Here is a 27,971-nt window from a genome sequence, read left to right as displayed (position 1 = left end):
AGTGACACATTTTAAATTCAGTAACTATAAATAAAATAAAACACTCAAATAATTTATTGCCACGTAATAATTTTGTCTTTAATTTCAATCAATGAAAGTAGCTTGCTCAAAATTTAATGCAAATAAACATTTATTTTTGGTTTCATTTTTATTTTTTTTAATGCTACAAACGGTAGCCAACGTGGAAGCGATATGAAGGTAGGTGTATTTTATTGCTGTGTCGTATTTATTTATTTCACAAACCAATAATTTTATAAAACTTAATTGCAATTAAAATCTTTAAATGCGATGTTGAAAAGTGATAGTTTGAGTGACACATTTTAAATTCAGTAACTATAAATAAAATAAAACACTCAAATAATTTATTGCCACGTAATAATTTTGCCTTGAATTTCAATGAATGAAAGTGGCTTGTTCAAAATTTAATGCAAATAAACATTCATTTTTGGCTTCATTTTTATTATTATTATTTTTAATGCTACAAACGGTAGCCAACGTGGAAGCGATATGAAGGTAGGTGTATTTTATTGCTGTGTCGTATTTATTTATTTCACAAACCAATAATTTTATAAAACTTAATTGCAATTAAAATCTTTAAATGCGATGTTGAAAAGTGATAGTTTGAGTGACACATTTTAAATTCAGTAACTATAAATAAAATAAAACACTCAAATAATTTATTGCCACGTAATAATTTTGCCTTGAATTTCAATGAATGAAAGTGGCTTGTTCAAAATTTAATGCAAATAAACATTCATTTTTGGCTTCATTTTTATTATTATTATTTTTAATGCTACAAACGGTAGCCAACGTGGATGCGATATGAAGGTAGGTGTATTTTATTGCTGTGTCGTATTTATTTATTTCACAAACCAATAATTTTATAAAACTTAATTGCAATTAAAATCTTTAAATGCGATGTTGAAAAGTGATAGTTTGAGTGACACATTTTAAATTCAGTAACTATAAATAAAATAAAACACTCAAATAATTTATTGCCACGTAATAATTTTGCCTTGAATTTCAATGAATGAAAGTGGCTTGCTCAAAATTTAATGCAAATAAACATTTATTTTTGGCTTCATTTTTATTATTATTATTTTTAATGCTACAAACGGTAGCCAACGTGGAAGCGATATGAAGGTAGGTGTATTTTATTGCTGTGTCGTATTTATTTATTTCACAAACCAATAATTTTATAAAACTTAATTGCAATTAAAATCTTTAAATGCGATGTTGAAAAGTGATAGTTTGAGTGACACATTTTAAATTCAGTAACTATAAATAAAATAAAACACTCAAATAATTTATTGCCACGTAATAATTTTATCTTTAATTTCAATCAATGAAAGTGGCTTGCTCAAAATTTAATGCAAATAGACATTTATTTTTGGCTTCATTTTTATTATTATTATTTTTAATGCTACAAACGGTAGCCAACGTGGAAGCGATATGAAGGTAGGTGTATTTTATTGCTGTGTCGTATTTATTTATTTCACAAACCAATAATTTTATAAAACTTAATTGCAATTAAAATCTTTAAATGCGATGTTGAAAAGTGATAGTTTGAGTGACACATTTTAAATTCAGTAACTATAAATAAAATAAAACACTCAAATAATTTATTGCCACGTAATAATTTTATCTTTAATTTCAATGAATGAAAGTGGCTTGCTCAAAATTTAATGCAAATAAACATTCATTTTTGGCTTCATTTTTATTATTATTATTTTTAATGCTACAAACGGTAGCCAACGTGGATGCGATATGAAGGTAGGTGTATTTTATTGCTGTGTCGTATTTATTTATTTCACAAACCAATAATTTTATAAAACTTAATTGCAATTAAAATCTTTAAATGCGATGTTGAAAAGTGATAGTTTGAGTGACACATTTTAAATTCAGTAACTATAAATAAAATAAAACACTCAAATAATTTATTGCCACGTAATAATTTTATCTTTAATTTCAATCAATGAAAGTGGCTTGCTCAAAATTTAATGCAAATAGACATTTATTTTTGGCTTCATTTTTATTATTATTATTTTTAATGCTACAAACGGTAGCCAACGTGGAAGCGATATGAAGGTAGGTGTATTTTATTGCTGTGTCGTATTTATTTATTTCACAAACCAATAATTTTATAAAACTTAATTGCAATTAAAATCTTTAAATGCGATGTTGAAAAGTGATAGTTTGAGTGACACATTTTAAATTCAGTAACTATAAATAAAATAAAACACTCAAATAATTTATTGCCACGTAATAATTTTATCTTTAATTTCAATCAATGAAAGTGGCTTGCTCAAAATTTAATGCAAATAGACATTTATTTTTGGCTTCATTTTTATTATTATTATTTTTAATGCTACAAACGGTAGCCAACGTGGATGCGATATGAAGGTAGGTGTATTTTATTGCTGTGTCGTATTTATTTATTTCACAAACCAATAATTTTATAAAACTTAATTGCAATTAAAATCTTTAAATGCGATGTTGAAAAGTGATAGTTTGAGTGACACATTTTAAATTCAGTAACTATAAATAAAATAAAACACTCAAATAATTTATTGCCACGTAATAATTTTATCATTAATTTCAATCAATGAAAGTGGCTTGCTCAAAATTTAATGCAAATAGACATTTATTTTTGGCTTCATTTTTATTATTATTATTTTTAATGCTACAAACGGTAGCCAACGTGGAAGCGATATGAAGGTAGGTGTATTTTATTGCTGTGTCGTATTTATTTATTTCACAAACCAATAATTTTATAAAACTTAATTGCAATTAAAATCTTTAAATGCGATGTTGAAAAGTGATAGTTTGAGTGACACATTTTAAATTCAGTAACTATAAATAAAATAAAACACTCAAATAATTTATTGCCACGTAATAATTTTATCATTAATTTCAATCAATGAAAGTGGCTTGCTCAAAATTTAATGCAAATAGACATTTATTTTTGGCTTCATTTTTATTATTATTATTTTTAATGCTACAAACGGTAGCCAACGTGGAAGCGATATGAAGGTAGGTGTATTTTATTGCTGTGTCGTATTTATTTATTTCACAAACCAATAATTTTATAAAACTTAATTGCAATTAAAATCTTTAAATGCGGTGTTGAAAAGTGATAGTTTGAGTGACACATTTTAAATTCAGTAACTATAAATAAAATAAAACACTCAAATAATTTATTGCCACGTAATAATTTTATCTTTAATTTCAATGAATGAAAGTGGCTTGCTCAAAATTTAATGCAAATAAACATTTATTTTTGGCTTCATTTTTATTATTATTATTTTTAATGCTACAAACAGTAGCCAACGTGGAAGCGATATGAAGGTAGGTGCATTTATTTACTGAGGTATTGAATTTGATTTGAATTTGAATTGCCACATATTGAAAAGTATTGTGTATTTTTTATTTTGTTTAATATTGACAATCATTGCTTGTTGTAACTTTCATGCAAATAAAGATTTTTATTGGTGTTGTTTTAATTTTTTAAATGTCTTGCTACAAACAGTAGCCAACGCAGAAGCCATATGAAGGTAGGTGCATTTTTTTGCGTTTTATCTTGTGATGTGTTGAATATAATAGCTTGTGTGCCATATATTATACCGTATTGTGTATCCTTTATTCTGTATAATATTTATTAAAGACGCTTGTTGTAACTTTCCTACAAATTAATTTTTTTGTTGGTTGTGTTTTTAATTTATTTTTTAGGTGTGCTACAAATGGTAGCAGATGCAGTACAAAAGGTAAGAGCATTTATTTAACGCAAAGTGAAAAAGGTTTGATTTTTGTGTACTATTTTTTCATTTCACAAACCAATAATTCCTTTATTTCCTTCATTTTCAAATAATCATTGTTTACCTCATCCTTATATCCTTTTTTCCTGGCAAGAATGCTCTAAACCTCCACGTGGTTCTTGCTGGAGAAATTTGTTATTGACTAATTTTTAATTTTTAATTAGTTATTGACTAATTTGACCAATTAGAGCAATCCTTAAATATAACATTGTTGATTGTTTTTTACAGCCGTAAAATTATGTCGCTTGTTGTAATTTTCATGCAAATAAAGATTTTTTCATTGGTGTTGTTTTTAATTTTTTTTAATGCTACAAACGGTAGCCAACGTGGAAGCGATATGAAGGTAGGTGTATTTTATTGCTGTGTCGTATTTATTTATTTCACAAACCAATAATTTCATAAAACTTAATTGCAATTAAAATCTTTAAATGCGGTGTTGAAAAGTGATAGTTTGAGTGACACATTTTAAATTCAGTAACTATAAATAAAATAAAACACTCAAATAATTTATTGCCACGTAATAATTTTGTCTTTAATTTCAATGAATGAAAGTGGCTTGCTCAAAATTTAATGCAAATAAACATTTATTTTTGGCTTCATTTTTATTATTATTATTTTTAATGCTACAAACGGTAGCCAACGTGGAAGCGATATGAAGGTAGGTGTATTTTATTGCTGTGTCGTATTTATTTATTTCACAAACCAACAATTTCATAAAACTTAATTGCAATTAAAATCTTTAAATGCGATGTTGAAAAGTGATAGTTTGAGTGACACATTTTAAATTCAGTAACTATAAATAAAATAAAACACTCAAATAATTTATTGCCACGTAATAATTTTATCTTTAATTTCAATGAATGAAAGTGGCTTGTTCAAAATTTAATGCAAATAGACATTTATTTTTGGCTTCATTTTTATTATTATTATTTTTAATGCTACAAACAGTAGCCAACGTGGAAGCGATATGAAGGTAGGTGCATTTATTTACTGAGGTATTGAATTTGATTTGAATTTGAATTGCCACATATTGAAAAGTATTGTGTATTTTTTATTTTGTTTAATATTGACAATCATTGCTTGTTGTAACTTTCATGCAAATAAAGATTTTTATTGGTGTTGTTTTAATTTTTTAAATGTCTTGCTACAAACAGTAGCCAACGCAGAAGCCATATGAAGGTAGGTGCATTTTTTTGCGTTTTATCTTGTGATGTGTTGAATTTAATAGCTTGTGTGCCATATATTATACCGTATTGTGTATCCTTTATTCTGTATAATATTTATTAAAGACGCTTGTTGTAACTTTCCTACAAATTAATTTTTTTGTTGGTTGTGTTTTTAATTTATTTTTTAGGTTTGCTACAAATGGTAGCAGATGCAGTACAAAAGCTAAGAGCATTTATTTAACGCAAAGTGAAAAAGGTTTGATTTTTGTGTACTATTTTTTCATTTCACAAACCAATAATTCCTTTATTTCCTTCATTTTCAAATAATCATTGTTTACCTCATCCTTATATCCTTTTTTCCTGGCAAGAATGCTCTAAACCTCCACGTGGTTCTTGCTGGACAAATTAGTTATTGACTAATTTTTAATTTTTAATTAGTTATTGACTAATTTGACCAATTAGAGCAATCCTTAAATATAACATTGTTGATTGTTTTTTACAACCGTAAAATTATGTCGCTTGTTGTAATTTTCATGCAAATAAAGATTTTTTCATTGGTGTTGTTTTTAATTTTTTTTAATGCTACAAACGGTAGCCAATGTGGAAGGGATATGAAGGTACGTCCATTTTATTTTTGTGTTGTTGTCTTTTTATTTCACCAACCAATAATTCCTTAAAATTTAATTGCAATTACAATGTTGTGTACACCGGCTCTAAATACGGTGTTGAAAAGTCATTGTTTGAGTGACTCATTCTAAATACAGTAACTATAAATAAATCAAACACTCAAACAATTTATTGCCACGTATTAATTTTGTCTTTAATTTCAATGAATGAAAGTGGCTTGCTCAAAATTTAATGCAAATAAACTTTTTTTTTTTTGGTTTCATTTTTATTATTATTATTTTTTTAATGCTACAAACGGTAGCCAACGTGGAAGCGATATGAAGGTACGTCCATTTTATTTTTGTGTTGTTGTCTTTTTATTTCAGAAACCAATAATTCCTTAAAATTTAATTACAATTACAATGTTGTATACACCGGCTCTAAATGCGGTGTTGAAATTAATAATTTGAGTGCCATTATATATTGAAACGTACTGTGTATTTATTATTTTGTTTAATATTGATAAAAGTAGCTTGTTGTAACTTTGCTACAAACAGTAGCCAACGCAGAAGCGAAATGAAGGTAGGTGCATTTTTTTGTGTTTATCTTGTGAGGTATTGAATTTAATAATTTGTGTACCATATATTATAACGTATTGTGTATTCTTTACTTTGTGTAATATTGATAACAGTTGCTTGTTGTAACTTTAATGCAAATAAAGATTTTTTTAATGGTGGTTTTAATTTCTTATTAATGTTTTGCTACAAACAGTAGCCAACGCAGAAGCAATCCGAAGGTAGGTGTACTATATTTTTGTGTTGTATTTTTTTTTCATTACACAAACCACTAACTCCTTTATTCCCTTTATTTTCTAAAAATCATCGTTTACCTCATCCTTATATCCTTTTTTCCTGGCAAGAATGCTCTAAACCTCCACGTGGTTCTTGCTGGACAAATTAGTTATTAATTTGACTAATTAGAGCAATCCTTAAATACGAGTTTACAAAATCCAGAAATTTTATAAAAATTAAAAAAAAATCGTTAAGGTCCCAAGGGGTGTTTGTCAGAACATGATTGTTTTACGGTCGAAGGCCCTATTGGAGGGCTTAATCTCCTGCAAAAATAAAGAAAATTGGAAGATATAAAGAGAGTGTATTGCTTGAATATGAGAATAAATGCAGAAATTAAATGCAATTAAGTTTTAATTTGTAATAGAAACACATTAGAATGGTCAGGAGATGTTTTACAAATGTGATAAGCAAGTCAGCGTAACAGCTTGTTGACGAATGATTTACGATTATTTTGATAATTTTTCTGGTGTGAACTTGGCTTTAGAAAATGAGTATGGTGGGCGCAGCAATTGTCTGGTCGACTGTAATGTTCATAGTACCTGCATCATTTTTGGTGCTATCTTCACCGACATTGGTAATGTGACGTTTAGAAATGACACTGACAGATTGAGGTTAAAAATATGCCAAAATCGACCTAAAAATAGGAGTGTGTGATGTTTTAAAGACTGATTCATGTAATTGCTTGTCTCTCGGTTGATTTGAGCTCTAAAATAATGTCAACGAACTCCAATTATAAAATGCTGTGCAATGAAATTGCAAGTATACGTTGTCCAAGTGAACAATTGAAAATCCTGAAGGAGAGGTACCAAACTGTGATCAACTCTAACAGAAGGTTGGAGAACATAAGGTCGCTGTCAGAGCTAATTAAAGTTTTGGAAAAACGAAATTATCTCAACTCTAGTAACACCCAGGCTTTGAGTGACATAGCTAGTGAGTTTAAACAACCGGAAGTGTTACACAGTCTCAGAAATGTTCAAATTGAAGACAATCACGTTAATTGCAACGCTTGTAATAGTCATAGTCCAGAGGAATACTCAGGTAGTCGCCTCACTTTACTGTAATTATAATGCAAAAATGTGAATTTAGGTTTTGTTAGAATACCAAAAAGTACCAAGGATAGGGTGTACAAATGCATAGCCGAGGGAATCGGCCAAAAATGGACCGACTTTGCTCGGGCTTTGGGCATCCCTGAGGGCGACATAGACGACTTAAACACTGTGAGGAGCACATCAGCTAGGGCCTACAAGATTTTGGCTTTTCACGAACAAAACTGTGATAGATATAGGTGGCGTAGTAAATTATTGGAAGCTTTAACGGACGCAAGGCGGAAGGACCTCAGATTGAAAGTGCAGGATATATTCGATTTTCCATAATTTATAATTGTTAACGAGCTGTTGTTATTTTTATAAAAATATAAAGTTCAAACAAGTGTCTCGTCTTTAATTATATACAAACGCAACAATATCCTGGCATACAAAACGAGATTAATAAAGTAGAAAATGAAATAAATATATTCAAATAAACCATGGGAAATCAATACCAATACGAACATTCTCAAAACGAAAACATTTCAACGGTTACTCTAATTAAACGGTGTATGAATTCTTGGTAACGGAACCAGACTTGTCCTGAGTGTCTTTGTGGATTTGGTATCCTAAAACCGTCCTTGGCGGTATATGCAGCCGCTCCTTCAGTTTTTTGCCGATTTCGATGACAGCCGCGCTTTTTGTGGCGTCGGAAGTCCAGACCCCTGAAATCAACAAATCGAAGTGACCCATGACTTGTTAAGTTGGCAACAATTACTACCCAATATCGCCAACCTAGATTAGTCACCTACCGATCTTATCACCCTTTCCTCGAATATTGACTACCGCCCCGCAGATTTCATCCGAATGCTCGAACGCTTCCCCAATTAGACACAAGATCTGAAGGAGGTCAAGTGTGAAATTTAATCGGACGTTATGCAAGAACTTACAATATCAAGCCAGTACCGGTCAAGCTCGTTGGTCCTCTGTTTCTTGTCTAAGTTAATAAGCCAACGCCCCCCGCGTTTGTTCGCTTCATCCTCCCACATGGGCCTGATGCCCCTCTTGAACAGGGAATAGTCGTTCCCTTGTCTCAGCTCACTTGCGGGCTTAATGTGATTGTATAAACTGAAATTTGCCACAAGTAGCACTCATCACCGTGTCCTGAACACAATAACTACCTCCAGAAGTCCTCAACGGTCTGAAACGAGGCGATTTCCTTCTGGTTCTTCTCCCACGTCTGGCTCCTGTCATTCTCGTAGTACCAAAGTGTCCAGCAGTTTTGGAGCGGGTGTTTGATGGAAAAATCCTGCGCGATGTCTATGTCGTTCTCAGTCTTTAGGTCGTTTTTTTCGTTCTGTGGCGAAGCAACACAAAAAATTACAAGGGATGGTCATGTGAATGCAATATGGCAGAATTGCCGGGGCTGTGACAAATCTTGGAAAATATCAACAATTACCGATTGAAACATGACCCAAAGTTTTTATAGTTGGATTAGCAGGGCCTTACCTCGCTTTCTATCGAATTTGAAGACATTTTCTTAAAGTAATTCGCTAATCAGCGCGATGAAAGTTGGTTGCTTTTCCACCTATCACCGATTCTGTGCCAACTTTGTAAAATGAAGGAAACCGGCCGGTTGCATAGTGCCACACCAACAGCGGGATTTTCAAATACCAAACTTAAGCAGATTCAAAAAAACTTCCTTAAATACAAGCAAACGTTTATTTTAAAATGTACCAAAAATCATAAAAACTCGCCAAAAGTGCGAATTAAAATAGCCATTTTATAAATTTAAACAATTGATATATGTATATAATGTGTTGCCTACCCTGTCAGTGTCCAAATTAGATGATTTGTAGGCTTAAATAGCAGGTGGATAATTTTCCTATTGACCGTTATTAACTATACATATGAATTGCCTGTCATGTTATGTTACAATTTTGTAATCGTGCGATACTGAACCCATTAATCGACCATCTTTCTAGTACAGGCAACCAAATATACGCAGCAATTAAGCAATCTTTTTTGAAATGTAGGTTTCAAATCTGATATCCAAATTTAGAAGTTTTCATTTTAGAGCAGTAATAGAGCTTATGAAAAATGCGGAAAGTTCTAATATAATCAATCACAAAAACTTGAGCTGGTAGGAAAAATCTGTCGGTAATTTTAAAATCAGTCCAACAGTTAACAACAGCAAAAAATCAGGGCACAAAGAAGTAAACCAAAAAATAGGTGCATTTTTCAAATAAATTCTAATATTAGTTACCTACCTATATCTCAAAAGACTAGATCTGATAGAAAAATTCTGGTGGCTGTTTCAAAAACAGCAACCAACAGCAAAAAAATCTAAGCAAAGAGAAATAATTAAAAGTGGTGTCCGTTTAATTAAAAAAACTAACATTAAGTTCTCTTATCTCAAAAACTAGAGCTGATAAAAAAAATCTGTTGGCAGTTTCCAAATCAGCGTCCAACAATTACAAAACAACAGCAAAAAAATCTAAAACAACAAATATGTAACCTAATGTCTTAGTTTTTCTACCCCCATAACCCTCATCTGCATGGGTTCAGACATGTACCTATTCTGCATACAGCGTTGGCCAAAAGTATGGAACCAAGCGATTTGTGCTTAAACTATGTACCTTACGAAAAAACTAATTAGTACATCATTAATTACATTTAATTATAACAAGTAAAGCGCCTGGCGCCTGCCTTGTAGCCGCCTGTTGCATTTATTTTATTTTTTTATTTATTATATTTACACTATTTGGTCAAACGGACGAATTGTAGTTTTTCGTGTAAAATAAATAAATAAAATAAAAATACATATAAATTTTGTTGTTTTTTTTATAAACAAAAGTTGTACAGTAAAACCTCCCTTAATGGACACTTCCGTCTAGCGGACACCTGTTTACAACAAACATTTTTGTAGGAACATAACAAAAGTTACAACAGACCCACTGTATAGCTGACGCCGACAAAAAATCTCCAATTACCACATATATAAATTTACCTGTTACAACGAACAGACGAAAGAGTAGCTCAAAAAAACAAAATTTGTTTTATAAACCATGTAGAAATAGATGAGAAATTATATATAAAAAATCCAGATTTATTTATGAATAAGTGACGAAAAGATGAAAATAATAGTATAATAATAAATAATGGCAGAACTTGCCTTAGCACTCATTGTCTGAGACATTTGAAGTTGTTCAAAAAATAGCTAAAATTATGTCTTGTAAACAACCAAACAATTAAAAAATAAACAAAAAAACTGTTTATTTCCTTATTTAATTTTAATTAAAAAAGATTTCTACTTATATAAACATGATTAAAAAAATTAAAGAATGAATACATTCTAAAAAACACGTTTGCGTGTTAGATTGCGATTTTAGCAGATCCAATAAACCTTTTCTGTAAGCACTGTCTGTCAGAGTCAGAGTTTCATCTATTTGTTGATTTAAAAAAAATAATTGTTTATATTAAAAGTGACCACCTTTTATTAGCGAACACCTCTCCACAACGGACAATTAAAGATTCCCAACGGTGTCCGTTGTTGAGAGGTTTTACTGTATTGTAAATTTATCATATAATTATAAGTAATAAAAAAAACTATGCAGATAAGAGATAATGGCTTCGCTAAATTTTGTGGCCTGTACTTTAATAACAGTGTTACGGGTTTTTGACCAATCAGAAGATCCTATGATATGACAAACACGGGGCAACTTGTGGCCAATAGAAATGTAACGACATGACAGCAATTATTATAGATTGCCTTGAGCGTTTGACACTAGTCTGACGTTTAAAATCAACTCCAACATTTTAAAGCAACTTATAATTTTTATTATGACCGCTCAAATCATAGAAAAAAAAAAGTGTGTACAGCTCGCATTTAACTCGTACGAGTTAAGTATTTAGTATTTTGTGGCAATCATTAATAAAATACCATGAAACAAAAAACCTTGATTCAATAATTTTTATTAATTAAGGAAAATCAACGAAAAACTATTGTTCTGTTGGCTAAATAACGACTAAGATGAGAGTCTTTGTTTTCTTTCAGATATTTATTGTGGAATTAAATATAACAATATCCCTAAAGCAAAGCCCTGTACTTGTATTTAAAAGCATAACAAATTTTTAACAATCCAAATTTACCAATACGTACATTTTACAACTGAAAGTTAAACTCTAAACGAATATTATGTATGTTTATTTATCAATATTAATAGTAACATTTCTGTTAATGAAGCATTTAGATAGAATTTACTGAAAAACAGTAACTAGAAATTAGGAAAATAATAATAAAAAATTAATCTAACTACTCAAATAGCACCAAAGTTGCTCATTTCATAAATGCTATGAAGCTGTGTACATTATCTACAATAGTAATAATAATATACAATAAAAAATTGTCAAAACACTTACATTAACAGTTAAGAAGCAATAACAACCGTAATTTATAACAAATATATATGTTTAATATTCATGGGTCTCTACTACTAAATTTTTAAGGCAACTGTTTGGATAGGGCACAGCTTCCTTGATCCTCGACGTACTGTCATTGCACGAATCAAGGAAGCTGTGGTGTAATGTCAAAATTTAGAATATCCTACGTCCCAATCAACTCTGACGTCATGTTATAATATGGCAAACAAAAATAAATCCTCCAAAAATAAATACATTTACTCTAAAAACAGCGTATCCTCGTTTTTTTTTGTATTTTTCTTTTATGTTTTTTTCGGTGGTGTAAGATGTGTGTGTGTGTAGTGTGTGCGTGTCACGGTGCTATGGTCACTGATTAAAAAAAAACAGAAATCTGTAAAATCTACATCAACTTTTGCTTGGCGCATTCGGGACAGATGATGTCTTCCTGGTCGGTGATGAAGCCACGGCCCACTAGACTGGTGCGGCACGAGGCGCAGAAGAAGCAGTCGTTGTGCCAATGCCTGTCCTCGAACGAGATGAACTTCGTGCCCCCGATGCCGGTGATGGGCTTATTGCAGGCGAAGCACCGTTTGGCGAACAGCTCGCCGAAGCACTCGGCGCAATAGGGCTTCTCGTCGCGGCTGGTGAAGCGCTCGCCCGCCAGGCTCTTGGAGCAGTGGGTGCAGGTGAAGCACTCCCTGTGCCAGGGCTCGTTCTTGTACGTCACGCCGCCGCTGGTGATGACCTTGTTGCATTTGATGCAACGCGTGGCGAATTTCTCTTCGTAACACTTGGCACAGTAGATCTCTTGCTCGCGAGGAATGAAACTCTGGGTACCGATCGGTACTTTGCATACGCAACAGCAGAAGCACTTCTCGTGCCATTGCCTCGTCTTGTATTCCATCTTCTTTGTTCCTGAAAAGCACAGTGTTAATGCGATATGTGGATAGCAAGTTGATGGTTGAAGTTTTTGCTGGCACGTTACGTGGACTTGAGATATTTAGTCCAGTGACTCAATAAGATTTTACCAAAAGAAAAATAAGAGCGAACTGTAAGATAAATGAGTTGTATCTTCATAAAAACGTGAATTCGATACATAACTTGGCAAATCGTTGCAATAATTATTCCTTCTGCGATTATTTAGTTGCTCTTGCACTTTAAATATACTCTAAAAATTGGCATTTTGTCGAAAAATTTGCGGCAATGGCACTGATCTGTGAGAAAATGTAAAACTGCGTCGTAACAACTTAAATCGAAAGAATAATTACACAAAAATTTACAGCAGAAATTATGAATGAGATGTTTGAACAATTCCTATAAAATTGAAATGCTCTCCTGGTTTTTGAAAAAACAAATAAAAATAAACTTTGTTCATTAAACTTAACAAATATTTCCTTCTTTTTTTTAAGAAATTGTAGTATATCAGATAATAAATTTTGAGGTGCTGCCATAGAGTAGGCCTTTGAAGAGATGTGAAATTATAAGTATTATAAGTATAAAAAATCTTCGAAATTACGATGGCTTGTACATTAAAAAAAATCAAAAAAATACAAACACATTCAAAAGATCGATCCGAAAATATCTGAAACTTTTTTCAGGATGCTTCGATAACAGTTCAAATAATTTATAAAAACTGCCTCTTGAATAGTCTTTGGCTAATAATGGGATTAACCCAAAATCGCTTGTTTTTTGATTTCTGCCTAATCATTAATAAATTTGGTGTCAAACATGCAGTTTTAATAACACTCATTTTGACACTGCAACTATTTGGTCGCTAAATGTGCAAGGTGCAAATTTGTTACTGTTATAATACAGACTGATCCAGAAACACTGTATTAGCACAGATATTAGCAATTTTTTAAACTACATATTCTCAAAAACCAAAAAAAAAACTTTATTAGTAACAAAAATATGAAAATAAGTTCTTAAACTTTTATCTAAAAATACAATGTGTTCAAAAATGCTTGTTCATCAAGTCACCTTTGCAATGTGCCGCCTAATTTAAATTGTGAATACCGTCAAAGTGACAGATCCGTCAAAATAATGTAAAAATACTTCAAATTTAAGAGAATACATAACAACAAAAATCGCGGAAATATAAAACACAAATCAAGACAAACCCTACACTTAAAAAAACTTTGCCGAAAAGTGCCAAAAAGTGAGTAAAAAGCTAGTTCAAAGACTTGACAGAAAAATTACGATAGTCATTTGAATGATTTTAAATTTCATAGTCAACTTGATGAACAACCATTATTGAATACATTGTAAATCAATCAGTGACAGAACAAATGAACTAAATTTCAAGGAGTATAGTTAAAGTTGAAACGGTTGCCTCAAAGCTTAATCTACCCTTTCTTAAAACAGTTTTGAAATGATTTTTTTTGACTGTTCTTATTCGAATTTGTTCCTAGTTTATTTTTTTCATCTCTAAATTTTCTTAAATTACTGGTTTACTGACATTTTTTTTTCAAAATAAACGTCAAGTTCTTTTGTGAATATTAAAATTACCTGGAATGAATTTGTTGGTGGTACCAACGTTGCAACATTGAACATTTCTGTTTAATTAAAAAAAAAAACAGATTTTACTATATAAAAAGTAAATTTAGCATCACCCAGAAACGCTTTCAAAATTATTTACGTTAATATCATGCAAGCACTGCCCCTTTAATTCGGAATTAAAAACAAAAAAATGCTATAACGTTACCAACAGAAATTATAAGTGTTTGAAACAGTTTTAAAAATTTTATTTGAAAACAATTATATGTATTACTTCGTGTCATAGATTACAGGTATTTACTGAAGTAGGAATGCAATTGCGACAAACAAAACAAATCGCATTTTTCCATAATACCACTTTATTACCACCAAAAGATTAGACGCTTGTATAACATTTTTTAAAGAATGTTATATCATCTTGCTGGCAAATACAAAACCAAGGCTACACCTTTTCCAATTGTAGTTCAGAACGTATTGTATTACGAGCAGATTAATGTCAGAAAGTATCAAATGTATTTCAGAAAAAAATGTAGTTTTTACAAATGAAATTGGCACAGTCAGTAGAGATTCGGAAATAAATTTCTAGTTATTTAACAAAAGAAAAACATTTTCTTTATGATATAAAGGACATTAAAGGAAAATTCGAACCTCGGCAATTTTCAAAGACTAGATTTTTTACAGCGAGTAAAATTTTTAATTACCGGAAACATAACTACACACTGTATTTCATAATTTGTGTGTAGTATATTTCCTTCCTCCACAGTCTATTTATATTAAAGATTTAAAACACACAGGATGTTCGCGAAGTAGTAAAAGATAACGAAAATTAAAAAAAATCTTTTTTTTTAATTTTGGGAGCCGATCCTGTTCAGATTTAAAAAATCAAAGAACCATTGGCGGTAATCAACAAAAAGTATTACAACTGTCATATAATTAGTCGGGAGAGCTCACAATTACAGTGATACTGATAACAGATTTAGTGCAATTGGTATGGACAATGCAGATGCGGTATTCAGAGAGAATAAATATAAGAATATATAAATGTAAAAATAATAACAATAATATAAGAATAATAAAAGTAACATTATTACTGAAAATCTTGGTATCTATAGTAGTGTGGTAGATTATTTTGAAGCGCTCATCTTTATGGCTCATCTTAAAGCGGTAGAAGCGGATTCAAAATTTTAGAAAATTTAAAAATTGTAAAATTAGTTATTAAAGATAAAACATTTATTTGGTCTAAATCAAATTAAAAATTCATGTGCTCAAAACGTCTTGGATTTTTTACTATTTCAATTTCGGAATTGTCACTTAAAAAATAGGAGGAATTTTATTATAAAAAAAGATTGCAACAATTTAAAAACAATTTTTTTAATATAGTTTTTTGCATTCCACGCTCTTACTATGAAAATTTGTTATAACGTTAAAGCATCAAATTACTAAAAGTATTTATTTTTTTACTGGCACTAAAACTTGAAACACCCTGTACATAGTACCTCGTGTTAAAAGGGACGCCTCAATATAGCAAACACCCTTTATATTTTTTAAATAATTTTTGACAATGAAAACTAAAAGTGAAGTCTTTGAGAATAATTTATTTTGAGAAGCATTTTATCCCAAGTATTTTGTGCAAGGTCTTCTTCTAAAGAACTATTTGTCCCCGTTTGCTTGAACGAAGTAGAAAAAATTAGTGTACATTTATTATTTAATACGATAGTGATTTAATCAACTGATTTGTTAATAAAGGCAACTATAATCGTTACTGTTTGAAGCACGAATTATCGATAAGAAACGAGTTGATTTAAACATTTTTTCGTTGACCGCAAACTTTTTTATCCTGGTAACAAAAGTTGAAATTAATACAAATCAAAACTATTCAATCTTTTTCAATTTAAACTCAGTAAAATTTACTATAAATTAAATGCAAGAAAAACGGTAGAAATGCGGTAATTCATCAGTTGTGGATGATTCAAAAGTAAAAAAGTGGAATGTGTAAGACATAATTTTTGCCACCAGAAACCACGAAATTTTCACCTCAATGGACAGCTTTGGCTACAATTTATTCACACTTGCTGATTGAAATAAGTAAGTGCTGAATTGGAAGGTGTTTTTATGAAGACAAAAGCCTCATATTGCAGGAATTTTAATGGCATTTATAAATACATCACATTTTAGACAAAATCAATTAATAAGAACATTAACAAACGATTAACAAAAAAAAAACTATTTAGAAAGTATGGAAAAGATCAGACAACTAAGAAAAAATCCCCACAAAACTGTTTTTAATGTATAAAATTATAAAACAAACTTCTTAGTTAGTTACTGGTAGATAATTGACTTTAATTAAAATATATTTACTTATTTCTATCTTAGAAAACGTAATCTATTGAAAAAATACCGAATTGTTGTCTAAAGTATCTCGACTGAAGTAAAAAGAGTCTAAAGAATTGAGAACCGATGTCAATTTTTTAATTTTGAAAGATTTGACCTTTTAATTACATAAAAAAACTGTTTAAAATGTAGAAAGATTAAACATCCCACATTTCTGATTAACAAAATGAAACACCTAGCTTCTAATTTTTCCACCTCTTGTCAACTACTTTATTTAGCTGATATCGGATATCAAAATGTTCTCAAATTTCTGGCAATAATACTTATTGACATAAAAGCTCTTTCATGCACCGGTCAAGGTTCCGCCCATAACCCCGATAGGTACGGTGTGTCACAGATACTTCGCCCAAAATCCTCCACAAACCAACGAATAAATCACAAACTAATTCGAAAAAGCTTGAATGAATGCATGAATGAAAAAAAGAAGCGCAAAAACTATAATTATTCAATTAAGTCATCACAATCCTTACAAATGCAAACAATCAATCGAAGTGACTCATCCGAAATTTTCTGCCCACTGACTGATTTAATTCCGAAAATTATGGAACTTAGTCGATGACAAAAAATTGAAACTTATTTATAAACAACCGTTTCAATTAAGTTGCTGCGAAGCCAACCTGCAAACAATGAATTATGACGATAATTATTGAGTTCATGCACGCAACACTTCCTCAAACAAATCAACTTTAAAACCTGACTTTGTACCAAATAAATTTTTGCCCAAAGAATCGATCGTGTGAAAAGTTGTCGGCGACACTGACCTCTTTCCCGAATAATTGTAAGCCCACTCGTCCGCAAGTTTGGAAGAATTACTAATTGGGCTTAAGCCGCCCACTCGAAAATTAATCGCTTCAATAACGCAACAGCCTAGTCCAAATTTCAATGTAACGTTTGTTATTAATTTGTACTAATAAGGCAAAAGTTTAATAAAACACGAGAGTTTGAGGTAAATATGGCTCTCAATGCCGTATGAGTAACTACTACGTTCTTCACGATTTTTAAATACGAAACCATAAAAACATACAATACCATTTCGAGAATACGTTGTAATTAAAAGTGGCAGCTTGCAAGCCCGACATTCCTCGTCCAAACTATGAGAAAATCGCACAATTTACAATGATTTTACATTATTTCAGCGGCTTTATCGCAACGAGTCGATGACCGGTCTTTTATGGCCTTCAAGACATCAACCACAATCATCGGTTTCCACTCTTAATTCGATTTATAAAACTGAGCTAACGCAGTTTATAAATAAACATGTGCCAGTTATTACAATATGCCATTTAAATACAAATAAAAATAAATATGACAAGACAAGAATAGCGTCTTTAGCACGTTGAGCAAACATCTCCGTAATGGTTTGGCGCTAATTGTGTACCTAGAGGCAGGCTTGTGGGGTCCCCCAGCAGGCAGTCCTGGTCCAGGCAGCACTTGAAGGCCTTTTTTTCGCCCGGCAGTTCCATGGACAAAATCGCGACGTCTTCATTCCGCTCTTTGGCCTTTTTAATCCGCTCCTCACCGACAGTTTTCGTCTGGAGGTTCAGACGCGACTTGAACTGATCACTCAGAGTTCCTGCCATTTTTCAAAAAACTTTCGGGCAGGCGGACGACAAACACATGTCTTACTCACTTAAGTTTGAGTCATCGCGACACAAAGTCTTTTAAAGAACTGGAGATTCGTACCAGTCTCACGAAATCGTCGAACAACATTTATGCTCTGCAAGGTTACCACGACTCTACCTACACGCATCTTGCTGGAGAAATTGCAAAAATTAATCTACCTGCAGCACGAGGTGCGAATTCTTCGCCAATTAGAGACATTAGGGCGCGTGCCCGCTAATTAATTGCTCTAATTAAAAAACTGTTTGCGACAAATATTTAGAGAGGAGCCGCTTTTTCATTTCGTTAATTCGCACGCACCTGATACCGGGACAATAGAAGAGTAATTGGACTTAAGGATCGATGCCTGAGCGGAAATGAAAATTTCGGGCGGAAATGTGCTTATTTTTATTCAATAATTCGGCGCGATCATCTCTAAAAATACGCGCCATTTGAATCATTAATATTGATAAGGACTTGACTGGCGATTTTTAGCTGCACTCTTGACCACTATCATTTGTATTTTTATTCATAACTATGTAACTTAGAAGTGTGATTTTTAGCCAAATAAGTGGCCACAATTAAAAAATCCCATTTTATTAAATAAACATTGACTGCATTACCTTGGTCGCTTTGCTGCCGAATCCCTATTACGCAATGGCAAATCGCCATATGTTGACACAGGTTGTGTAATTATGACATTTCTATGTAACAATTTAATTGATAAAAGAGAAAAGGTAAAACCAGGTGAATTATTTACAAAAATGGTGTTGGTATCGTGAACGATGGTTCGTGTTACGTATTGTGTTGAGTGACACTTGACCATGTAGGGTAGCCAGTCGTGGCACACATTTGATTCATCGCTGAGAGTAACTTGTGTTTGAAAAGAAAAATACATAAAACATGCAAAAATCTGGTTCTACGTTGTTTAGTAATTGTATTCAACTGATAGCAAGAAAGTTTGATTTGTTTAAGTCATGTTTATAAATAAAACTGGAGAAACGTGTGCCGTGCTCGTGAATCCGCAAGGGGATTTTCATAAAAATTCTTGCACAGTTTTATATTGTAATTAGCATAGATTACGCGATTAATGCAGAATTTCAATAATTTCGTAAAAGTTCAGTGCTAAGCGGGGAATTAACACGAATTGCCAATGATAAACGACATTAAATCAGGGATTAGAAAGCAGCAAACAAATAATAAATAAACAAACACTCCAAAAATTACTAACTTGGCTTCAAAATTACATTACATAAACTTTGGTTTTTCTGTAGGCAGACTTCCCCAAGTAGAAATTTTGGTCAGAATAAACATAGCCACAAATTCTGTTAATTGTTTGTTTTTTCCGTAAATTTTTTGGGAATTTTATTAATGGAGACACACTGCACTAGAGTATAACAATATAGAAAAAAATGCAAAATTGCGTACAAAAATGTTAATTAAAAAAAGGTTTTATACCAAAATAAACTGATTCGCCGAAAAATACAAACATGTATTAAGAAGATTTTTTAGTATGAAATGAGCTCAAAGTTGGAGCAAGTTCTAAATCTTCTTCAGCATTAGTTTCAAAATTTTCAGTTCATTTCAGGGAAAAACAAATATTTGAGAATTGTTTTCTGTATCAACGTTTTAGAGAATTTTTTAGATCTTTTCAAAGCCTAGGATACTACTAAGGATTGGGGTGGATTAACTAAAATTCTCTCAATCTAATAAAAATTTGTAAAGACCTTTTTCACAATTTCCGAGAATGTTTTGGGTTTGACTACTTTTTTCAGAATTTTTTCAAAAAATGAAATTTTCATATAAGCCATTTTACTAATTCGTGTGATTCGTGTGATTTCATAAGACTGAAACTGTAAATATTTTTAAGTAAATTTTGAAATTGTACAAAAGATTTTTTGTGTTTTGTGACATATCGTCCTGAAGGATTTTCTAGAAGATTAAAATCAAATTGAATAAATGGATAACTTAAAGTCGAAGCCAAACCAAAGTGGAAATAAAAAGAAGGAATTGGACTAGTTTCGGTATTTATTTATACCATCATCAGCAGTCAAAACATTTTAAAAAACACAGGATAAAACTACGTAAGAATTTACATTTACGTGTTTTTTAAGAACAAAAACAATAAAAAAGTTACAAATTATTAAAAAAATTTTTTTTTTTCAAAAAGAAGGAAGGTTACATCTTGTCGAGTTGAAAAGTGAAATGTAAAAGATTAAAATCAGTCAACATTTGAATAATTCGAATGCATCAAGATCTCTAGAATTTTCCAAATTTTAACAATTCCTTATATTTTAACATTTCGAGGAAAAGTAAATAGTAATACAGAAGATCTAGGAACCTTAGTAATGCACTGACATAAGCTTTTTACAATTTAACATAGGAATAATAGTGTTATGTGATGTTCACTGTATTTTGTTACCAATTTTTTTTGGAAGCTCTAATTTTTCTCTGTGTAGTGCAAAGGTGTTTATTGATGACTTTCACTTTCACATCTTTCGTCTTAACATTTACAAAAACTGTTGTCCTTTTTTCTGTGTTTTCGTTTCCAAATTTTCTTAGGAAATGTTAACTTCTTTTATTAAAACTTCCACGAATTAATTTGCTAGTGGTGTCAGTGCCAGTTTGAGACGTCCGTTAATATAATGTTTTATTTTTCGTGCGTTTCAGTACATTTTTTAACTAAAAATCCGACTTTTTGATAAAATTTCGTCAAAAATAAACACAAATCACAAATAGAACCATTTTTAAATTTTTAAAGCGATAAAGCAGAGAAAAAAAAAACCTTTTAATGCTAAACCTAACTGAAAGTTATCGACTAAACTGGATCGTAAATAAAATTGTTTAGCTCTTTTTGAGCGTATATTTCACAAAAGTTTACAAAAATAATCTGAGACAAGAATCATAAAAAATAATTTTTAAATGCAATAAGTGAAATATAATTTGTGGAACTCACAAAAGTTTCCAAAAATCGCCTACTAAGTCAGGAGTCGTTATTAAGTATTTAACTTTTTGCCAAAAATTCCACAAGAAATTTCTTAAGCAGGTTGCCTTTTTAAGCATATGATTAAGCAAAAAAATTCAGTTTTTCGCAAAAATTTTTCATTTTTTAAGTGTTTTGACATTTTCGAAGAGAAACAGTTATTTCTGTTTTTATCATGAAATTGGTATTTTTGTTTTAGGTTTCTTTATTGATTATTTTTTTAAAGAATTGAAAAATTCGTTTTTAAATGCAATAAGTGTATTGATGTCATGAAATAAGCCCAAAAGTCAATTTCTGTTTCTATCAGGAAATTGGTATTTTTGTTTTAGGTTAATTATTTTTTATAAGAATTGAAAAATTAGTTTTTAAATGCTATAAGTGTATTGATGTCATGAACGACTATATTATTATACAAAAATATTCATTGTGATGATTCCCTATTCTTGGTGATACCGACAATACTTTGAACTCCTCTCGTATACAGGGTGTTAATTTTACCACGTAAGCAATCTCATTAAGTACAACTTTTCTATATACCGTTTTGCAAAATACTTATTTATTTTCACTCTTTTCCTCTTTTTTTGCGCCAACCAGCTGGTCATTGTTTAATAATAAGTTTGTATTATTTTTATATTCATAGCAAAAATTTTCATTGTCGTTTTAAATTGTTTAAATTATCCGTTTCCATCGCAACGAAAATAGTTGTTAAATTATGTGCCCATAGGCGATTCGATATGTTATTTGTTCCAAATTTTGAGTAAACTTGTGAAACTACAAATAGAAGAAATGTTCTAAAAAAAACACGAAAACCGAAACAACAATAAATTTTTATGACCATACTTAGTTGTCTGACCCAAAATCAGCTAAAATGGTAAAAGAAATGTCCGAAATTTTGTGTTATTGCTCTGTGTTGTTTCTCGTATTTTGCAATATTGTAAACTGCATTGTTAGTACTTTTCTGCAGCCGTGTCCGTCCGTGCGGTAAACAAAGTGTAATAAGTGAGCTTTTATTAATACACATCCTGGCAACACCTCCAGACCGGTGAAAGGTTGAACACGTTTAGAGCATTTGCCAAAATAGATATGATGTAAATGTATGCGCGCTGTTCGCAATTAGAAGCATTATCTTCATTAGCATAATTCGTTTCTCGCATTTCGCTGCAATAAAGTCACGAAAATGTTGATGGCCAATTACCTAAGTGAGTCACTGGACGCGATCAGTCAAAATTTTGGCAGTGGGTGTTTTCTTAATGACACCTACCTGCTCGGAAGATTTCATGGCAGCCGTCGCACCTGGACGCGAACTGCTCATCGTAGCAGCGGCCACAGTAGATCCTGTCGCCCTTTGACCCGAATTGCCTATCGACGAGGGATTCCCCGCAAGTCGTGCACAGGAAGCAGGCCTCGTGCCAGTGCTTGTCTTTGTAGGAAAGGTCCTGTGCGAGAAACGGTGTGACAAAGTTTAACGAAAAAAATCAATTTTACTTTTGAGTCGATTCCGATGATTCTGCTGCACTTTTCGCAAGCATTGGCGAAGACAGATTCGTAACAAGACACGCAATAGGGATGCTCGTCACGGAGGACGTAGCGTTGACCAGTTAAACTCTCGTCGCACTGCCAACAGCAAAAGTGTTGCCCATGCCAGTCCTTGTTCATGGCCTTTGTGTACTCGCCACTAAAAATCAGCTGGAAAACAAGAAAACATGAAGCCCACACGAGTAATAAGCACGCTATTAGGCGAATATGGACTTGTAACAATTTGATGCCAATGGCAAAAAAGCCAACAATCAAGTGTTATGTCATATTTTTGCACAATGTATCATTAAAAGTCGGTTTTGGGAACAAAACAACGCAAAAAACTCGTAAATGGAGGGAACGTGTTTGTGTGAACAAGTTTTGGGAGAATTGTTTCAAAATTCTGATTAATAAAAGGGTCCATTACGATTTTATGTGATGATTATTGGGTGCAAAAATGCCACACTGGCACTGCTCCAGGTCGCAACAGATGTGCATTCACCGCACGAAAAATATACACCCGGTGGTGGCCAAAAATATTCCTTTCCTCGGTAAAAAATACCATAAATAAACAGAGTTTTTAATTTTTAATCCTTGAGTTATAGCGCATATAGAAACAAAAGATAGGAAAATTAACACGTCTCGTCTACTTTAGAAACGTTTTCTTTGTTCATAATAAAGTTTTACAACAGATACTGGTGTTTAAGATAGAAAATATTTACGATACTGATCGGTTTATCTAAAAGACTACAAGACTGTCTGCAATAAATCACACAATAAAGAGTCTTCGGTTTGGGGTAATCATAATAAAAATTTAATGGTGTACAAAGAAAACGTTGCTACAATATTATTCAAAAATGCCCACTTCAATCAAATTCAATTGAAGGTACGGTAGAATTGTCTCAAATATAGAAAAACAGTTACCTACCTAAATGTATATTTTTTCTATAGCAGATGTTAAACTATTTCTTTATTAACTCTTTTGAGTAGATAAAATAGCACTTTAACCGCAAGGGTAGATACGTATAAATTTATTTTATTCAATCAAATGTACAAATTCCTACATTTTAATTTTTTCTCTTAAACTTGAAGTTGTGCTAGAGAATTTTTTTTATATTTTCAGTCGTGAAAAAAGTCCACTCGCGACTTCATCACTCTTGAACTTAACCTTTTCACTCCCAGATAAACAATCTCTTTATCGTCTTGTATAATAATTATTAGTTTTGTGTGTTATCAATTTAACACAAACTACGACCTCATCATACCTCATAATACGAAATTGTTTGAGTAAGTAAAGCGAAAAAATAATTCACAAGAGTAACTTTAGCCTATTATACTAAATCGTGTCCAAAGATAAAACACGTCAAAAACTTTGAGAAATCATTTTTTAATTATTATTTTTATCAAAAAATTCCTTTAAAAATCAGGTTCATTTAAAAACCAATTCAGTAAAGTGTCATTCCATAGTGTTATGACAATATCAAGCCCAAGACAATAATAAATGAACCAAATAAGTTTCCTTAATCAAGGTGCCGAAGTACCAATTTTTTTCATTTATTTATTTGTTTATTTTTATTTATTTATTTTATTTATTGCATTGCTTTATCTGTTAATATGTCTAAAAGGTCTAAAAAAATGTCTAAAAAATGTATGTTGGTATCTTATTTCCGTAATGGACATTAGCTTAACGTACCTGTCATGAATAACTAGATCAAAATTTTAGAAAATCACACACTACAAATCATCTTTTTAAATTAGCCGAAGATCCCACGTTTAAGTAAATGAGAATTCCAACTAAAACCTGCACCTGCTAAAATCTCGGATATTCCAAAAAATTGGATTAAATGCTAAAAGACGTCCAAATTTTATAATAGTTTCAAAGTCATTTCTTCAACGTTCTAGTACGCAGAGTCAACCCTCAAAAAAAATTAAACAGCAATTTGAGGTCGGGTTTTTAAGCTGCTGTCCTTGCTATACAGCATTTTTTTTAACTTAGACGATTATTTAAAAGAAAACACTGCCAAGTTACTGTGAGAGGAAACAAAAATTATTACAAAAACAATTAATTTTAACAAAGTAATACTTAAATGTCCACTCAAAACTTCAATACAAGGACCTCAATGTGTGACAATTTGTTCTCAAAATTGAAGCATTATTTTTCATTTAACTTAATTATTAAACGAGAATAATTCATTGCCTTAAACTCCTTAGCCTCGTTATTTCCAAGTCGAGTTAATTTCAAGTTGAATATAAACTTCAGGTTAAAGTCAAAAAACATATTTCCAACAAAATAACCTGATTCTTGAGTTAACTTAGACTTTTTCTAACTCAGACCTAAGGTAATAATTGAAAAAGCCGTCATTATTTAACTGTAAGTTAACATTAAGTTTAGGTTGACTCAAAGTTATTTGACTCTAAAGTTAACTCACTATTGAAATAATAGACCTTAGAGACAAAAGTAAAGTCCATTTTTACCGAAAATAGTCCTAGGTCTTGTGTTCCTTTAACCACGTTCTCCACATGATGCAGAATACATCACTGTTAGTTGCATAACCGATTTAAATAATACTTTAATATAATTTGCAAAGTTTTCCAAATTGGACTTTTTACTCAAAAAAGAAAGAAACTTCCATACAAAATTGCATCGGTAAGAGGACGAATTTATGGAGTCAGAAAATGTGCAAAAAAAAATAATTGTGTCACTTTCAGTCACAATTTCTTGTTACTCATCAGCTTATCAATGATCCTCAAACAATTTCATGATTCCCAAAAACAAGGACACGGTTGCATAAACAATGAAAGCCTCTTCAAAGTGATTTCACTCGACCCCTCTTGCAATTTAAATTTGTTGAAGGAATAAAATTTCATCATCATGCAAGTTAAAAATTGATCTGTTTTAGTTTAGACGAAGATTTTAGTTGGGACACCGTTCTTTATTTTTGGTTTGAGTCGAACTCAAAAGCCCGTCAAAGTGTTAGATGTTTCCGTTTTTATTCCTTAAAACTGTATGTTTTTTTCTTTTAAAGTCAATCCCAGTAATAAATTAGCGAAAACATTTTCATTTAGTCTGTTCGTTAGGGTGTTTTATCTCACTTTTATGGGCTCTTATGTTAGGCAAATAACGACAGTGCTTTTCTTTATGTACCTTTTGTTATCACAGGGGTATGTGATGGCATGTTTGTCGCAACCTGTACATGAACCGTGAAAGTGTATAGAGTAACAGTGATTGGGAAAAATTGGCAGCATCGCCGTTTTGCACTCGTCTGGCCGTCAAGTTCCAGAAAAGTCTAAATTTGGAACCGGCGGCACAGCGAAAAAAGGGTGCCCTTTTCGGCCCTGTACACTTCCACGGTCACTGTGTGTGGAGTCCCTCAAGATGCCAACACATACCCCTGCGTGCCGTTGGTGCGCTCCATTTCAGTGATGGTGACTTCGCCCCCATGGTCACTACTCTCCCTTCGTTTGGTGGTCTTCTTGACTTTTTTGGTTTTCTTTTCGGTGATGGTAAAATTGGAATGAACTTCAACGTCTCCCATTTTCGAGGACAATACACACACCCGGTTCTAACAGTGAACTGCGACTGAATTCTGTTAGATGGGTAAAACGGTGAAGCTATTCCCTTTATATTTTTAGAAAATGATATGGGACGTAGTGCCGGGTGCAATATGCTTCTCTTGATTTGAGGTGGGTCGATGCTGTGTGTGTGTATCTATACCAGACCAAAATACATCAAATACTTGACGCAATTTATTATTGCTTCTTTTCGCGAACGCTCTCCTCTGCTTGATAATCGCAACAATGACGCAAGTCGGGATCAGGCCGATATTTGCATCGATTCACTATTTCCGAAATGAATAAATCAGGGCCTGTTCAAACATATGACAAACTACTCAACTTTAATGGCTGGAGGTACTTAATTTTCGCTAATTACCAATTCAAAGCGTTTCAGAATTTTCCTTGCATTCTGATGATTGCCAAAAACATGCCCACTAATTAAAACGACGACATATTTGGAATTTTATTGGGCAATAACATTAATACCAATTAAGACTTTCACTTTGGACCCCTAAGGACATCTATAATAATAAATTTAAATCGAGTTGTGGGCCAAAAATATTATTCAAATTTCATTATTTTGGGAACCTGTGCACTCTATTATAAAAATATGTTTTATTTAAAATAACTTCGTAACTATGTCATCGTTGGCCAAGGATCCTGTTCCAAAACAATATTTCTAAGCGTGCGAGAGGTGGTCCCATTGAAAACTTTCTTAATTATTTAGTAACAAGAAAAAGATTTTTGCTTAATTTATTGTTTGCGTTTGCCAACTAGCCAATGATCATTTTTTTAAACTGAGGAAAAATACAGGGTCGCTAAAAGTATGGAGACAGCTAAATATTTTCAGAACGGTTTAACACATCATTTTAAATTGAATCATCTGAGATCTTTTTCAATTTTCTACCATCTGAAAATACAAGGCTAACTTGAATTTTTAAATGACACAAAAAGTCAAATTTTGTAATTTTTAAAAAAGCATTTTTTTCTAAATACGGTTATGTAACAAACCCCACACCTTTATTTTTACTAGAAGGTTTAAAAATACTGATATTACCGATCTGTCACTTGTATATTAGCCAAAAATTAATCTTATGTGCAATAATTAGTTTAATAATGTTGGATAGAAATTCTTATGATGGTTGGTCATAGCTACAGAAAGCCAAGAAGTCAATGGAAATCATTTTGAACATTTTTTAAAACTGTTAGGACCGGATTATAGAAGCGTCTTTAATTTAATTCGCAATTAAATGCGAGATTAAGTAATCACGTGACCAAATTGAACAAAACAAATGTGATTGGTCCATCCGTGTTGTTAACTTTTAACAACGGATTAAATTTTAGCAAAGCTTTCTATAAACCGGCCCGTATTTTAATAATTATTAATTTCTTATTTTTTGGACAAATTCAAGCGGCAAAGAGCTAACGAGAGATACTACAACATTTCCAAAGCCAACATAATTTAACATTTTTAAAAATTTTATTAGTTTGATATATTTTTTTAAGTTTAGATCAAAATAATTAATAATACGCTCAGAAAAAATGCT

The 27,971-nt window shown here is 31.6% G+C and overlaps 3 protein-coding genes across 8 annotated transcripts in view; 1 reads left to right on the top strand and 2 right to left on the bottom strand.

Moving 5' to 3' along the window:
- Nucleotides 1-6,988: 6,988 nt before the first annotated feature.
- On the top strand, nucleotides 6,989-7,867 carry LOC103312947 (uncharacterized). The gene is made up of 2 exons (XM_008194892.3): nucleotides 6,989-7,476; nucleotides 7,525-7,867. Exons 1-2 carry the CDS (start codon nucleotides 7,152-7,154, stop codon nucleotides 7,809-7,811), a joined length of 612 nt encoding a protein of 203 aa, XP_008193114.1. The 5' UTR covers nucleotides 6,989-7,151; the 3' UTR covers nucleotides 7,812-7,867.
- A 59-nt stretch (nucleotides 7,868-7,926) lies between these two features.
- On the bottom strand, nucleotides 7,927-9,129 carry LOC662295 (eukaryotic initiation factor 4E). The gene is made up of 5 exons (XM_968401.5): nucleotides 8,973-9,129; nucleotides 8,645-8,820; nucleotides 8,414-8,591; nucleotides 8,276-8,363; nucleotides 7,927-8,188 (listed from the first exon to the last, which is right to left on the bottom strand). The coding sequence occupies exons 1-5, from the start codon at nucleotides 8,997-8,999 to the stop codon at nucleotides 8,025-8,027; spliced, it is 633 nt and encodes a 210-aa protein (XP_973494.1). The 5' UTR covers nucleotides 9,000-9,129; the 3' UTR covers nucleotides 7,927-8,024.
- A 2,376-nt stretch (nucleotides 9,130-11,505) lies between these two features.
- Nucleotides 11,506-27,971, bottom strand: part of Lmpt (Limpet) — a 45,364-nt gene continuing 28,898 nt past the window's right edge. For 3 of the 6 annotated variants that reach the window (XM_008194895.3, XM_008194894.3, XM_970928.5), the window contains 3 exons: nucleotides 22,840-23,040; nucleotides 22,616-22,790; nucleotides 11,506-12,800 (listed from right to left, as the gene is read on the bottom strand). In XM_008194895.3, coding sequence (XP_008193117.1) covers nucleotides 12,286-12,800; nucleotides 22,616-22,790; nucleotides 22,840-23,040 — 891 coding nt within the window. In that variant the 3' untranslated portion in view covers nucleotides 11,506-12,285. Of the gene's footprint in view, nucleotides 12,801-18,150; nucleotides 18,459-22,615; nucleotides 22,791-22,839; nucleotides 23,041-26,259; nucleotides 26,471-27,971 lie in introns of those variants that run through there. The other 3 variants (XM_970895.5, XM_064357023.1, XM_015980003.2) reach the window with 3 other exon arrangements.

The sequence above is a fragment of the Tribolium castaneum genome, chromosome 5, assembly GCF_031307605.1.
Source record: "Tribolium castaneum strain GA2 chromosome 5, icTriCast1.1, whole genome shotgun sequence".
NCBI lineage: Eukaryota > Metazoa > Arthropoda > Insecta > Coleoptera > Tenebrionidae > Tribolium > Tribolium castaneum.
Note: the sequence above shows the minus strand (reverse complement) of the source record. Positions and strands in the feature narration are given on the sequence as shown.